Raw genomic sequence first — 17,596 nt, 5'->3', positions numbered from 1 at the left:
ATCCACCTTATTCACTAGAAGTTCTACTCGCCACCAACATTTTCCTGCTCCACAACCATGAAGTTTAACTTGCAGGAGAGATATTTTCATAAAACAAGGACGTCGGCCCCTATTTTTACGGAGAAAGTGGCAAATATTATTGGGCTTAAAGGTTTAGTAGATTATAGCATCATTGGACTAAGAAATAGAAATAGAAATTATTATGAAGAAAAATGTCTTGTTTTCTTGTTAAGTAGAAGCTTTTAAGACAACCCTCGTATACGCACAGTTAAGAACATATAAATACTCAGAAATACTGAAAATTTGATGAATAATTATCATTTGTTAATTTCATATTACTCTCTAATCTTCGAAAATAACGAGAGTTTATTTTTTGCCAACTATTATTATTGAGAAAAAAAAACAATTTTGTCTGCATCCGGATAAAATCTATTATAAAATATATATGTGTATAAAACCTTATTTGCATATTATACTATACCACATTGTATATAGTCTGCACAATGCTGTATATATTTCAGATCTGGCGACGTATCCTCCTGCCCCGCCGAGTTATACTCGTCTGTATCAGTACCATTGCTACCCGCCGGGGTACTACTCTACACGGTACCTACCAGGTCTGTAACATATGCATGTTCATTGTTATGCATGAAATCAAGTACCATTTTTTAACTTTAGTTTTGTTGTACATATTAAAAACTTTATATTTGACAGTAGGTACTTTTATCCTCTACATCTATCTTTCAAACATTTTATTTATAATACATGTTGTTGAGCTCTTTGAGATTCATAGATAGATTTGATGAGAGCACTTAACACCCTTTCCTGACAGAAATCTCCCTTTCTGTGACCTATGATTTAAAAATATATTGGGATATGAATATTTGCAACGCCAAAACTATAGCCTATAGAAATTGTAATCTGTATATAAACTTTACGAGGAGGTTGCTAAATAATAAGGAAGACTTGAAAAAGCAATATACCACTCAATCTTTCTGAAGAAACACTAATACTTGGTATACATATCTAATACCACCACCGAAGCTGAAGCTGGAATTAGGGGCTTCAGTACTAGGATTATGTACAAGCATTTATTCTGTGTTTCTGATCAAACAGAAATAACCGAGAAAGAAGCAAACATAACTAATGAACTTATTGGCCCTGAATCTTTCTGTGATGTAGAAAAATGTTGCTAGAAGAAAGTGGAAGATGAGACAGAACAAATCGAAAGAGATCCACTCTGACGGCGATTACGAATTTAAAAACTAGTTTCCGTACAGGGTAGTGTAGCAATTAATAAGATAGGGTGGGGCAGAAGCTATGCAATTTAACTCTTGATCTACACCAACAAACACTACAATAGTGGATTATGACAAAGAAACGTTGGGTTTCCTGGATGAATAAGAGAGGCTGAGATACAATGAGATTTCGAAAAATTATTCCAGTGTGAATAAAAAACATTGAAAACAAAATCATTCTACAAAAAAAAACAATTTTATAATTAACAGAAAACTAAACTTCATTATTCTATTATTTTATGTATTGTACACGTTCTATTTGTAGCATATTCTTACATACAGGTCTTGAAACGAAGGTAGGGGGTGGCTTAGTTAACTCATTCTGTGGCCACCAGGTCGACATTGTGATCGTGGGATAGGAAAATTGGATATTCAACTTCAAATGACTTATAATAAATATGAAAAACACGAAATAACTCACTCAGGTGACGTACTCCGATTTTAGGTTGTATGCTCTATATCCAAATTCCTGTCCCTACCCTACCAAGACCCATCCATAGATAGCTGCGCCGCGCAATGGTTGTTTCAAACACTAAAAAACTGGACAACATGAAAACAACGCTGCTGTTTAGAAATTAGTGTCGGTTTCAAGACCTGTTTGTAAAACCGTGATTTGTAAAAATTAAATTTTCTGCAAAAAATTTTACAACACCAAAAGAACGACGCAAATGCATTTCAGACAAAGGAAAACTTCTTGCCATCCTCCATCGGTTTATGGCTGCTTAACACGACTTCGTACATATATCAAGCTCATTCGAAAGAGCTGTTGCCCGATTTTAATTTAAAACTTTACTTATTTTATTTATCTGTGTATTAAAATTTGATCGATTAATCATATCATCAATTGATTCAAAATTGATTATTTACTTCCCTATTACTGTCCTAACTCATACACGAACGTATCTACAACTTCCCTAATATTTTCATCTTCCAATAAAGCAGTTCGTTTTCCAACTATCTCTTCAGATACTTGTCTAGAATTATTTTTTCTGCATGTGAACTATTTTGCTTTCTTTTATAATTTCGTTGGTATAGGTAATGGTGAAGAATTTCAAATATTTTCATATTGTTTGCTAATGTGAAAAACAAGCAAAGCATTCTAGCAAATATTGAAGTTAATTCAATAATAATTTGGGTGAAAAAACAGTTTTATTTCTATGGGATGAACACCCCTCCAATAACCTCATAGTGCTTACGAATACAAAAGCAACAATGGACTTTATCTATACCGAATCTCGAGGTTAATATAAAAATATACTCATGATAAAATCTTTTGCTCAAAATAAATCTAACAATCATATACCAGAAGTAATAATAAACTACGTGTTTTACAGTTATCATTAGCTAATTTGTAGCATATTTTCTTAATAATAATATTCAATAATTTGAGTTGGATTATGTTTTAAAATAACTTGAAGTCATTCCATGAACGTGTTTTTTTATTGGTGCACATTAAAACAAAGAACACTTCATCGTAATAATCCGTTGGTCAATTATAGTTTATATCCTGTTCTTTAGCTGTTATCACCAATAAAACTACCTTAATCAAACAAGTGTCAAATTACTAGGTTTATTTTTTATGAACCAGTAACTGCGCTGACTTGAAGCATGTTAGCTCTAAGTCCCTACAGATTTCTAACGGTAATCGTTCCTTGGATATGCTTGTATGCATAAAACATTCTAAAAGTAGATGAAATTAGTTTTTTCTCCGCTAGATAGAATCTACACTCATAAACAAGATTCTAAAGGGTTTTGGTTTACCAGTTTACCAATTCGATATTTGAATAAACTATTGTTATAATAATTCAAACTAAACTAAGTGTAAAATTACTTCATAACTCCGATTGGAAAAAATATCTAAAGGAGCAGCTGGTGTTTTGCTGTGCCTACATAATTATTGGTTCATAAAAATTACACTCTCGAATCTGCCGTTTCACTCCTTCGCTATAAAATCCATAAACTTTCGAAAAATGTTTATTTGTTTAACCATATATCGGTTTTAATTTCGTTCTAGTGAATCATAAAATAATTGCATTAATGAATTAGATTTTATTTGCAATTATGCAGGTGCGGATTTAAATCTATAAACAATGCCTCTTTAATAATCACTTAAATTATTGTTTGTTCTAATAAAGTTTCAAATATATTCATAAAATGAAATGATAATTTATTCGAATTATTCTACTAAGTTTTCCCGCACATGAAATGGTAATTTTTACTAATTTTAAATAATGAACAATGACGAAAAAGTCTTCTAGTTTATGTATTTATTAGTCGGTGTCACAGAAAATGTTTTTAATTTAAAAAAATTCAAACCTAAACAATTCAATTTATTTAACTGCTTTTCACAATTGAAAATCGAGGTTTTCGATATTATTTTCTTAAGAAATTAAAGGAAACTATAGTTTTCTAAATTATAATCTACTTCAAAAACCCCTTAATTCGATTCTGCTTTTATGTGGTTACCAGTTCATTCACCATAGTAATTTATGTATTAAAGAGCTATTTAAATAATTGTACAACCCGCTGAGATTAAAAATACAAGACAAATTAAATAACGTACCTTGTAAAATAAAATTTGAAAACGAAACATAACTCATAATTCAAATTGCCATTATTCAGAATGGCAATTATTACTTTCTAAACAAATTAAAAGAGTACAAAAAAGTATTGATTGGATAATTTATTGGTGGCGATGTACGCCAATTTCCAGATTCCGTAAAGTTTTTACTATAAACTCCCGTATCTCAAAAACTATATTTTCAGTAAATATTATTATAGTTGGCGACAAAGTAATTTCGATTTTGTAGTATAAAATAGAACATTCTTTTTAAACAAGAAATAGTTTTTAATCAATTATATATTTTCCATTTTGCTCAATGACTTTCTGCAATCTTTCTTTCAGATTCATGATTCCGCGCTTATAAAATTTCTGGTCCTTATCAGCAGAAAACTGAACTAGATTGAAGGTCATCGTCATTTGTAAAAGTTTCACCAACCAAAGAATTCTGCAAACTTCGAAATAAATGGGAATCAGATGGTGCCAAATCAGGGCTGTATGGGAGATGTGGTATTACTGTCAAGCCAAGCTTCAATAGTTTCTTAAGAGTTGCCAAAGGTGTGTGAGGACTTAAACCTTTCTGATTTCACAATTCTGGCCGTTTTTCTTGGATTGCTTCATCCAATTTCATTAATTGTTGTCAGTAAACACCTTTGTAGTCTCACCAAACTGACTGCATGTGCTTTTTTTGTTGTTTTTCAACTTTCGATGTAGTTGGTACTGGTTCATCGCGTTTGCTCCATAGTCGTTTTCGAACTATGTTACTGTACAGGACCTATTTTCCATCACCAGTGAGGATTATTTTCAAGAAAGGGAGGGCTGGTTTCATTTCGCTTAAGGTACATATCGCAAATGTTGATTCTTTGTGTTGAATGAATTTCTTTCAATTTGTGAGGTATTCAAATATCTAGCTTATTAACTAGCCCAAGATATTTTAAGTATTTTTCAATTATTGTGTGCGATACATTAAGCCTCTCGCAACCTTTCCAACAATTATATATCGATCCTCTTCAATTATGACTTTGATATGGTCATCATCAACTTCAGTAGGCCGTCCAGAACGTTGCTCATCTTTGAGGGGAAAAACTCCAGAACGGAATTTTTTATACCAATTCTGACACAATTCTGTTAAGTAATCGGTTCTTGACGGTGCTATTGTGGCCATTCTGCTAATATGTAATTAAAAAACCAAACGGAATTTTAATCTTAATATTAAAGATTAGCGATTGAGCTAAAGTGAATTCTGAATAACAAAAATTGAGTTTTCATACACTTTGGAAAGTTATATTATATTTTTCCTCATTTTTTCGCTCGTAGAAAAAAAAATACCTGAAGCAATCATGATATTCATAGTTCAATTGCTGACCCAAAATATATTAAAGATGCTGTATAAATATCGTGGTCACCGTTTGGTAAGATAGTTTTACGAGAATAGCATTTGAAAGTTCGCGCATGTGATTTATACTAGAAATTTCATCTCACCGTAAATCGGCTAAGCCTGGATCATGCAGTAGGCCTTCATCTTCTTCTTGGAAGTCACGTGAGCTGCTTCGTCTTCCTTTTTCGCGATTTGGACTTGTTTTACAACATCACTCATGCATCTGAACAGTCGACTCGAAAGCTATCACGCTAGTAAACGTATCCTTTAGCTTGTTGGCCGATTTTCACTCTCACGGTTCCCAAGGTCTTCAGAATAAATTTGAATCCTTCTAGACAGCAATTAACGTAGTGATTTCAACCACTTTTGGCCCAGAATAGAGGTACCTCGGAGCAGAAGTACAAATTGACGAATTGAACGACTCAGTCAGTAATTATTGTGAGTTTCCGCTCTCAGACATCTGCTTAACAATTATTCTTTGGATACGACCTCATAAATTAGTTTTATAACTTTTTGAACTGCTTCAGAAAGAGGCGGTTTATTGTGTTTAAATTGCTCAACTCTGCGCCATTTGCACCACCAATCTCCAGCGACTTTTTCTTGTCTCCTAACCTCAAAGTTATTATTATTTAGAAGGATTAAAGCATTGCTGGACAAAGTTCATGGACTATGTTGAAAATTCAAAATGATTATTGTAAAGAATGTCCTCATTCCTTGTTTGATCGAAAACTTTTAAAAGAAGCCTCGTAGATACCATAATGATAAAATCTCGTTAAAAATTGTTTATAGATAGCACGTAATACATTTCTTATAATTCCAGTTAGTTCTCATCCCACATATTTCTCGAATTTGCAACTAAGTAGCAATTTTTATAGACTTAACCACGTAGAAGGAGATAGCGTGAGGGAGACACATAAATTGAGTTTTTTATAGATTATTTGTTGAAACATATATATTCAATGAATATTTCTTTTCCATTCTAATTATAAACAAAATTACTATGAGATAAATAACTTATTATTACTGGTTATAACCTAACATGGTCCACTAGGAAAATATTAATGAAAATCATAATTCAAAATTATTATCACGTTAACTAAACGGTAAAGTTAATTTTTCATAATATTTTATCTGCTGATTAAACTTAGACACGTTCACACGACCGTGACTAGAAGGACAAATTGATTCATTACAATTTTCTGCTCAAAAAGTAGGAAATAAAAATTATTTTCTAATAGAGTATATTTTTTGTCTACTTAAAAAATTAAGTAAATATTCGAATATTCACAATATTGATAGTTTAGTGTAAATATGTGATAAAATTATAAAATTACCTAATTTCTGTCTTATATTAATGTGACTGTGAAGAATCATAAACCTAATTACTTACCCTCAGATTTGTATTGATGTTACTCTAACGACCATAAATTAATTTTAGCTTTTGTATACAATAGGATTAGTATTTAAAATAACATATATACGCCTATTGTGTTCTTAATAGTCTTAACATCCAACGAGAACAGTAGTTATTGAAACCACTTTTATGTTTTACTATAAATTACTCATACACTAATAAATAATTTTTATATAAATTTCCAAAAAAGAAACGTGGCAAAATATATGGTAAAGTCATTTGATTGAAATCGAAGTAAAAGTTTTCTCATAAAATTACTGTCTTTGTCTTTGGTCTTTCTTCGCACATCTGCTTGGACAAACAAAATTTTCCATTTTCCCAACATTTGTTATTAAGTTAGAACCATTTTTCAAACTTAAATGGATCATTTCTACTTTTAAATCGCTTAAACCATGCGATTGTCTCACGACAGACATAATCCTACTAAATCGGTTATAGTAGCAGACAGACAATTCCAAATAAGATCAAACTAGCTACTCATAATTTTGAAACTTCAGGATATTAGACATACTATTCATGAACTACGTGGAGTGATAAAGGGAAGCATTGTAGCACGGCGCGTTAGCATAATGAAGAACCGTTGGGCCCTTGGTCTGGACTCTTTTTTCGCACATCTGCTGAACGAACAAGATTTTCTGCTTTCCTCACTTTTGTATATGAGTTAGAACGACGTCCCCGACCATTCCTCTAACTTAACTCACACATTTTTACGTTTAAGTCGCTCAAACCACTAAGACAGTTATTACACCATCACCATAGCCAGGTTTTAGCATGTTTCCAGCTACTTCTTGCATGTTCACTCATTTGAAAACAAAACTGGATGTGTTGTTCAAAATTCATGCCTCACGACAGACACGATGTTACTTAATCGATTATAAAAGCAGACGGACAATCCGAAACGGGCTGAAACTTGTCACTTTATTATCTTAACACTTCAGGGTATGGGACAACAATGCAGGGTTTGAAGACGCACTCAAAGATTTTCAAAATTACTTATTTTGTTCAATGGCGTGTACTCGTACGTAGTGGTATATTTAGTATTGTGCTTATACAGCACATTTTATCAGTGCCTGTGATAAAGAATCAGATTATTGATAAAGATTTATAAAGAGAAACTCCAGATGGACTTGTATTTATAAGTCATCTCCTGAATACATCAGATTCATTTTGTTTCTATCTTCGAAAATTTAGTTTAACACTCGTATTATTATAACCACAAAATGGATCCGATAATATTAGATAAGCTTTCTATTTAACCCGTATATATTAATTTCAAGCAACTTTAATAAGTAGTTGATTTATTGATGAAAATTCAATGGTATTTCTCTATTTGGTACGACTATCATAATCGACAATATTTATATTAATTATTATTTATGGATCGCAGGTATGACATATTGTAATGTAGTTTGTCTCTATAATAGTTGCATATAGTTAACTTATAACGGTATAAATGTTTGGGTCAATGGTCATCTTCCTGATAATTAGTAACGTGTTAAATAGCCTTTGTCACGATGCATCAATACCGAAAACATACGTACCCACATGCCTTTGTGATTTTTACGCATACAAATGTCCTATGCTGTTTACGTAAAAGGTAATTCAATAAAATCTGCAAATAGAGGAGTGTCCGGAACGGTTTGAACGATTTTATCTATCACGAGATACTGATTTTATAGGTTAAGTATATTCTGAAACAACATCCGTGTGAACTAATATTAATAATCAATAATAACTTCATTGCTTGATATAATTATTATGTGTTGTAAAGATACATCTTTCTAATTCAATTTAATGTTGACACCACAAAAGGTAACCGCAATTACGAGAGCTTATTATGACAATTCAGTTCCAAAATTACATGAGGCAATGGAAGAAAACGTCCATAGATCCGCAATTGCAACTTTCTCAGCAATAACCGAAACCGACTGTTCTCAAAATTCGAAGAACACTGTGATATATCATTGGTTATCAGATGTGTAATAATCTTTCTTTCGAAGCGTATTGGAATTCGTTCGATGAAAATATTTATCAGTTTATTACTGTGAGACAGGGATCAGCTCTCAAAAAGGATTATGAAAAAACTTGATGGCAAAAATCTTCTCATTTTCAATAGACGTAAAACTTCTTTTTAATGATTGTTAATCATTCTTCTAATGACTTCTTACATTTAGATTTTCGTTTACCTTTCTACTTATGGTATCCATTCTGTTTTTTCCTCACTATTGTATTACTCTGCTTTATAAATATATATGCCTATAATATCGAATTCCTGGTGACTTAAATTTTCTGTATTTACTAAATGGTGAGTTTCTAGGTTCATCAACGGTTGTCTTTCTTTTCAAACTAATTTCAGTATATATTTCCATTTTTTTGTTTGCGCTCATCTTTGAATATATTGGGGTAAATGCTTCTTTATATTGATTGAATTTTTCCTAAAAGAAAACCTCAAATTTCACTGCATCATGATACAATAAAAGATCAACTTCAATCGTAGGACTAGGAAATGAAAAGTTTTCCAGCGAAACAAAACTAGAATTAACCGGAATAAGAAATTAATTTCAGTAACTCCATTTATAGGAAATATAGGAATTACGAAAGTCCATTTAGATATACCTGGACTTGATGCAAAAAATTCGGGAGTAAGTAGATGACGTGAAAATAATACTGCGACATAGAAAAAAAAACTATTTCTGTAGTGTAGTGGCTAGAGTCCAAGGCTCACATGCGGGAGATCCCAGGTTCAAGTCCCGTTCATTCCGATTTTTATGTCATGAGCCTATAAGGCCTGTTGTGCTGGTTTATATATTTAGAAAAAATTTTGTCATTCGACCCAACGTTTCTGAGTTATAGGCCTTAAAAGTTGCGAAATTAGAACTTACATTCAAGTATATTTTCTTAATTATAGATTCGTACAATTTTAATTTTAAATAGATGATTATGTAGTATGTTTGACGAAATAAATAATTCTACACTACTATCTGAAGGCCAGGGGCAGTTCATGCCCAATGGTTAACAATAACGTAACTTTTACAGTACAATCTAAAGATAGCAAAAATGAGGTTTTCAATTGATAAACTTTATGGTTTCGAAGATTTATAGATAGTTGTACATGTCAAGGAAACCGTTCGCCATAGTGAGACATTCTGAAAAACATTATCAATAATTGTAATTATTTATTGGTACGGGAGGTATTAAAACACGGAAATACCTCAGGAAAAATTTGAAATGTAGAAAAATTTAGTTTGTTAGCCTACAACTTATCAAATAAAAACAAAAAAAAACTATAATAAATGTTCGAAATGGGCACCTTGTCCTTTTACACACTTCCAGAATCTATGGGCGATATTTTTTCGATTTTGGAAGAGCATTCTAAGATTCTACCTTATAGCGTCACAATGGAAGTGTATTCTAACGATGATGAGTAATTTGATTTTCGATAGTATGTAGTACAAATGTTTATTTATTTATTCATTAGTTCTCTAAGAAATGTTGGATTGTGTTCTAATACTTTTTTGGTAGTATTTTCAATAAATAATCACAATGTATGATAAGTTTTGTCAGAATGTCTCTTTATGGCAAACGGTCTTCTTGGCATGTACAACGATCTAAAAATCTATGTATCTTCTAAACCATAAATTTTATAGAGATTAACAGAGATTATATTTTTGTTGAAAAATCGATTGGAAAATAATTTTTGCTATCTTTAGATTGTACAGGTTGTCTCTGTCAAAGTTTTTTGGATTTTTAACTATGAGTCGTATGACAAAATTTGTTTCATGTCACAACATTATTCTCAACTCATCTACCCACTTTTTCCTACGAATTTTTTGCAGTTCTCGAATACAGTATTCATTTATTTGAAAGAAGTATACTGTTTCGAGCATGCTCTCATTTATAGAAGTATAACATTCGAAAATCCATTATATTAATCAAATTTCAGTTACACCAAATTACCAGTAAAATATGTGTTCATTACTTAAGATATTGATGGAAACTTGTAAGCATAGCTGCACTTTTGAACTATTTATACGGTTCATGTATATTATTAATATGAACGGTAACTCGTGCGCGAGGGTACCTACCTACCAGTTAAAAAGGTATTAAATCCACTATTCAAGGAAGCTACTCACACGAAACGCCAATTATTTAAGTAATCTGGGTTTTTGATACACTGGGTGATGTTAGCGCAGTACATCGAGCACGATGGCGCTGACTTATTAACCAACCTAACGGTAGAACAAAGAATTGGTAATTTAGAATCTTTTTTAACAGATTTATGAAGAGAGGTATCGATACTTTCAATGCTAGTTAGGTCGTACCGACATTAATAATAAATGCGGAAGCCTTACAAGTAGTTGTTAATGGTTAAGAAGATTTTTGAAATTCTAACGTTATTGATGAAATTCTATCGAGTATACAAATGAACTTCATGCATAATTTCATTTTCAAATTGATGAAAAATTCATTTAAACATAGTTCAATAGATTTATTTTTGCTTGAAATGAAGATCAAACGACTCTATAGATCTGCAAATAGAAATCGTAGCTGTTCAAAATCCAACTCCTACAGCTACAAGTTAACAATAAACAAATATTTATCTTCAAAAATAGTAACTTAACGAAGAGAATCAAGTGAACAGAAGTATTCTATGTATAGGGAAAGGTTTGAAGATAAAATTGCGTATATTTGGTTCCATTCATTTATTGTTCATAAGATCTATTCACAATCCATATTACACACAATCTCTAAGTTACTAAATGTTGTCTCCTGTACTTTCAGTAAAGTATCATATTGAAAAGCGAGTTTTAAGTAACCCTTAATTGGCGCAGTCATTAGGATTTTACAGAGTTAACTCGAAAGGACGAACCATTTGATATTCAAAAATTATACGAACAAATAATCAGAAAACTCTGAATAGTTATTGAAATTAAAATCATTGTAAGAATCATAAAAGAAGTTAAAAAGAAAAGAAAAAATTTTGGAAAACGAGTGATATTAATTCAAACGTTGGAGAAAAAAAAAAGACTTGAAGTGAAGACACCAGTAGAAAGATGGCAATAGGAAAAACTAGGAACCGTAGTGCGCTTTGGCTTACATGCCTAAATAATGGTCCCTATCCAGCTCAAGAACAACCTCTATTTAAACCTAAGACAATATCAGAAGATATTTCTGCCATAATCAATTATACTTTTCAACATAATCCTTCCAAATATTTACACTTAATCTAGTCTATACCTTTTAAACCTTCAAAATAATAATTGTGAAACTTTGAAGCTAGGAAACAGGAAAAAGTTACTGGTGGCCTGATCTGGTGGATACCGCTTTTGGTCTAAAGTGAACAAACACGCGTATACGTACAGAATTATTCAATCTGTAAATGACAAATGTTTTATTTTGATATAATAATAGCCTGCTAGTTACTGGGAAGTACCTGTTCCTGATTAGTTTATTTACATTGGTGTGTCTTTATGTATAGTTTCTTCAGGTTTTAATTAAAGGAATTATTTTTAACAATTGTTTCACTTTATTGTACGATTCCCTATCTGAAAAACTTTGTAAGGAGCATCAACAGCAAATACCCAGGTTATTAATCCAAAAGAGCAAGTAAAATCAGTTCAAATGGCTTCAGCGTATTCGTAATAACCACATTTTCCCTTGGAGCATTATATTTTCTTCACGGACACTGCCCGAAGCATACCATGATAGAAGCTTGGCTCCCGAGGTAGCCTGATAACTGATATTTGGCGTCAAACGTAACGACGAAACAACGTTACAGTGCTGACATCTTCAGGTTGAGGTCGGAAACTTGTCATTCAAGACTTTATAGAGTTTGAGTTTGAGTTTACTCTTAGTAATGTCAACGTAAATATAAATTTGATCGAATATATACATATTTTCGAGCATGTTACGTATTCAGAAGCTAACGCGATATATTAAATTTTATTAAGCATTTACTCTTCTCGATACAGCTACAAGTATCCAATTTTAACGTGTAACATTGCAATGAAGTATTTCTGAACGGTTCTTTGTAGTTTCCTATAGTTGTCTTTTCCATTTTAAAATATTTCTTTCAAAGAATTTAGTGACTGAAATGTCATCGGAATATTTATGATTTTTCATGGTGTTTTCTCTTTACCTTAAAAGATCTAATCGTGACCATTGAAATGGTACAGTTTATCGGAATGTTTTTATAACGGATTTTGTGTTAGGCAAATATCCTTGAGGAAAACAGGACGGTAAACAATAAAAAAATGGCCGCTCTACAAAATTTTAATAAGCAAAAAATTTGGATAAACAAGTTCCCAATTATTATTTATTTTGCTACGTAAATTATGTATTTTCATAAAACTATTTTCTTTATTTAATTTTATTTAATTCTCCATAACTGATCTTTCAATTATACAGGGTGTGACAAGTGGAAAAATGCAAACAAACCTAAATTCAACATCAAAGCATAGCGCTTTTTTCACTATAGCAACTATAGTTACCGAGAAAGAGCTATGGTAACTGAAATTTAATTCCGAAATATCACGAATGGTTGATCTCTCAGATCAGCTACGTGTTCCGGAAGGTTAATTATTTTTCCACGCACTACAACCATTTTTCAACTTTATTTCCCTTGTACGTTAGCAGACAAACGCCAAAAAGTTTATTTGAATTGAGGTTTTAAATAAAGAGTGCATGTTTAGAAAAATTTCTTCTCATTTTTTTTTTGTTTTAAGAAAATGTCATGGTATGACATGACCTGTTCACACAAATTTATTTTAAATTCTTGTCGTTTTCTTCTAAAGTTTTGTTCTATGCTCGAGACCTTTTTTAACATATTTTTATCTTTTGCAGCCGGCATATTATTACGACCCGATGACGGAAATGTGTACACAACACTAGAACCCACACTTAGCAGCAATCCGAACGTATACTTTCAAAGAGGAAATGGAATGCATCCTGGAATGATGTACTGAATTAAAAACTAAATTGACAACAACGACAATCAGTATCTAGTTACTTAGTATTTATAGCGCTTCACAATTATTTATTAGTTGAACTAGAGTGTGTGAAAGAAGGGTCAACGAAAAGATCGCTATCTTACAATTGAAGAGAATCAATGATTTTCTTCAAATATAAATTTAAGTTGAGCTATATTGAAAGTCCACAAATAAAAATGTCATTCTTAACATTTTTTATGTTGATAAATCCAAGATGGTGAAATATGTAGTAGGCGCCTGCAATTTCAGTAGCTCTGTTTAGTGATTTAGTTAAGTACTTAATTTTTTTTTTCAATAAATACACAAATGTATTTCATAAACGAGTGTTGTACAACATTTAGCATAAATAATTTTAGCTATTTATATGGATATTAAACGTGAAATTAATAAATCCGATGAGTATTCGTTTTCTTTTCAATATACAGTGCTTTTCAGATAAAAGTATCCACCTTTAATAACTTTTGTAATACTGGTATTTAGAAAAAATCCAAAAACACGTCAATTTATGTTGGAAGGGGCAAGCATTATGGCTTATTTAAACTTACTGGAAAAACCCCTAGAAGCATCCCCTTTATTTTTTTAAATTACTTGTCATATTTTTTATGTAAAATTTGGATACTCCTCTTTGAGCTGATTTCAAAAATGTATAATACTTGTAGGTTAAAGTGGTTAGTTTATGAGATAAACAATTTTTCTTTTAAGAGTACAAATTTTACTTATTATTTACTTTCACCTTATTTGCCTGTCCTAAAATGGGTTGTACAACAGTTCAAACTCTTTAATCTTTTTAACTGTGCTATTTATACTTATTATATATTATTATTATATATTATTATAAGTTACAATAAGTGTTCAAAATGAGTACCATTCACTTCCATACAATGGTATAATCTATTTTGAAATGCCTCTCTGACATTGCTTAATACGGCTGGATTTAGTTGTCGACATTCATTTTCTATCCTCTCTCGTAAATCATCCAGAGATTCTGGTTGGGTAGCATAAACTTTTGTTTTTAAATACCCCCATAAAAATAAGTCTAGGGGTGTTAAATCCGGTGACCTAGGTGGCCACTCCATCATCTGCCCCCTTCTACCTATCCAACGAGCGGGGAATGTTTCGTTTAAAAATTGTCGGTCAGGCATAGCATAGTGTGGGGGAGCTCCGTCTTGTTGAAATACCAGTAAATCTTCGGAAAGGTTATCATCATTTTCTATTATTGTTGTAATACGTGGGTCAACCCCTTCCCTGAGTAACTCAAGATATGATTCACCATTTAAATTTCCGTTGATGAGGAAAGGTCCGACAATGTGGTCACCTAGGATACCACACCAAACGTTTAACTTTTGGGGATGTTGTGTATGGAATTCACGCATAATATGTGGATCACTTTCAGCCCAATATCTACAATTATGCCTACTTACTAAGCCATTTAATGACCATGAGCATTCATCAGAAAAGCAAATATTGTTTAACAATTGTGGATTGTTATTGATAATTTGCGTCATTGATCCGCAAAATTCTAGACGACGATCAAAATCATCTTCATTCAACTCGTGCACCAACTTAACTTTGTATGGGTGGTACTTGAATTTATGTAGAACTCGGAAAACTGTAGAAGATGAAACACCGATCGCTCTACTTATTGTTGACAACGATTGGGGTTGTTGAGCCTCTAAGCTGACTTGCCCTAAAATTGCCACTTGGATTGCTTCGTTATTTACGAGTCCCTCTCGCTTATGCACTTTATTGCAAACAGACCCTGTTGTGGTAAATTTCTCCATCAGTTGAATTACATACTTATGAGTTGCATGTCTTCCGTCATGTAATTCGTTAAATATTCTAGCAGCAGCTCTTGCACAATTATTATTTTGGTAGTATAAACCTACAATTTCAATTCTTTCTTGCAAAGAGTAAACCAATTCAGAGAAACAAAATAAATAATGTATCAAATTACACTATCAATAGTGACTACAAATTCTAGTTGACAATGTCAAACTTTAATAAAAAGTAGAGTTTTTCGTTGTTTGGATTTTTTAAGTAGAATAAATAGCACAGTTAAAATGATTAAAGAGTTTGAACTGTTGTACAACCCATTTTAGTACAGGCAAATAAGGTGAAAGTAAATAATAAGTAAAATTTGTGCTCTTAAAAGAAAAATTGTTTATCTCATAAACTAACCACTTTAACAAACAAGTATTATACATTTTTGAAATCAGCTCAAAGAGGAGTATCCAAATTTAATTTAAAAAAATAAAGGGGATGCTGCTAGGGGTGAGGGGGTGGCTTTTCCAGTAAGTTTAAATAAGCCATAATGCTTGCCCCTTCCAACATAAATTGACGTGTTTTTGGATTTTTTCTAAATACCAGTATTACAAAAGTTATTAAAGGTGGATACTTTTATCTGAAAAGCACTGTATATTAAAAAAATATCATATTTCCTTTCAACATACATTGCATGTCATACCATGTTTCTTAACCTTCAAATTTTTTACTTTGGTAACTAGTTTGAAGTATAATAATAAATTTCGACAAACAATTATCTATCCGAACTGAAAGCCTTGTATCTATCTGCTATATCGTGACCTTCTCAATGTCAGAACTGGTGTCAACATGTTTGCTTTTACACATGGTGTGACTTTACAGCTATAGACATAGTTTTTAAACAATTGTTGCAGCGAAATTCCGATCTGAAATGCATTACTGAAAACAAAAATCTGAATTCCACCTCAGTGTTGAACCTTGTGCAATGGTATGTTGATCCACAAGAAAGCAAATTTACAGAGAGCGATTTAAAGATTTGCTCTGAATTTATGACCACTGGACCTTCAATTTTACAGCCAGGATATATTTATTTGATCTGGTTGATCAGCAGTTTATCTTAGCCCTTGAATAAACATTTTATGTTTTTATTTCTGGAAAATCTTACTAAATAATGTATCACTCAGTACATAAAGAAACTTCTGGCAATGAAAAACTATTGGAAAACATTTAACACAAGCTTTATTACTAGTAATAATAGTAAGGTTAGGTAAGTAAGTAGTAAGGTTTTTAAATGGAAATCCTTATTTGTTTTTATCCATTTCCAGCTCTGGATTAAAGTCTACCACAAAGGCCATTGTTGTCGTTTTCAAATTCGGCCACCAAGACCGTTCTTAAAAATCGGTAATAATCCTTAGCGTCTATGAGGACAAGCATCACAAATATCACCACCCAAATAACGCCTTCTAAGTTTGATTTCATTTATATAAACTGCGGATCTTCTTTTTTTAATTATGTCTCTAATGTATTAAGCCAATTTATTCTGTTCTGAACACATACTCTTCTGTTAGTCTTTTTTTTTTCAAGCTTTCTCACTAATTGAAACATCCAATTTCCAGTCGATAATAATGGTAAAGGATGAGATTTTTGTAAATCGAATGTGAGAGTTCTAATGCTCTTGTCTTCTTAAGATAACGCTAAGTCCTTTTAGTACCCAAAAAATTACATTGACAACAAGTTCTTTCTGACTTGATTCCAATTCTGCTTCTGTTAAAATTATTTTTTTCGCTATTTTCTTTTACGGTTTAACCATGTCACGCCTTATACACTTTTTTTTCACCTGCTAAACCTTGGCAGGCTTTGAGGAACTTTTTATTCGGTTTTTAATAAACGAAGCTTGTAACCATTTGGGAGATTTTCCGTTTTTTTCCTATACACACCTGCAGCATTTTTATCATTCCAGTCATCCTAAGAATAAAATTTGTAGCCAAAAAACACTGTCGCCAAGGTCCAAATTTGATTGAAATCGGTCTAAAAGCTTAGACGTTAGTTCCTGTAGCACACAAAATGTTTTTACTCTAACCTTAACTAAAATTGATTTGAGAAGCTTATTGTCAAATTTTTATGCAATAATAAAAGCCAAACTACAATCTAATGTTAGGTTAACAGAGAATACAAGCTTTATAAGACGGGAAGTTT

The 17,596-nt window shown here is 31.8% G+C and overlaps 1 protein-coding gene across 2 annotated transcripts in view; it reads left to right on the top strand.

Moving 5' to 3' along the window:
- Positions 1-14,035, top strand: part of LOC130440517 (uncharacterized) — a 71,298-nt gene extending 57,263 nt beyond the window's left edge. Inside the window, exons 2-3 of one of the 2 annotated variants that reach the window (XM_056773743.1) lie at positions 522-617; positions 13,494-14,035. In XM_056773743.1, coding sequence (XP_056629721.1) covers positions 522-617; positions 13,494-13,615 — 218 coding nt within the window. In that variant the 3' untranslated portion in view covers positions 13,616-14,035. The remainder of the gene's footprint in view (positions 1-521; positions 618-13,493) is intronic. The other variant, XM_056773744.1, reaches the window with a different exon arrangement.
- The last annotated feature ends 3,561 nt before the right edge of the window (positions 14,036-17,596 follow it).

Source organism: Diorhabda sublineata, chromosome 2 (assembly GCF_026230105.1).
Source record: "Diorhabda sublineata isolate icDioSubl1.1 chromosome 2, icDioSubl1.1, whole genome shotgun sequence".
NCBI lineage: Eukaryota > Metazoa > Arthropoda > Insecta > Coleoptera > Chrysomelidae > Diorhabda > Diorhabda sublineata.
The sequence above is the reverse complement of the archived record's forward strand: the minus strand, read 5'-3'. Positions and strand labels throughout refer to the sequence as shown.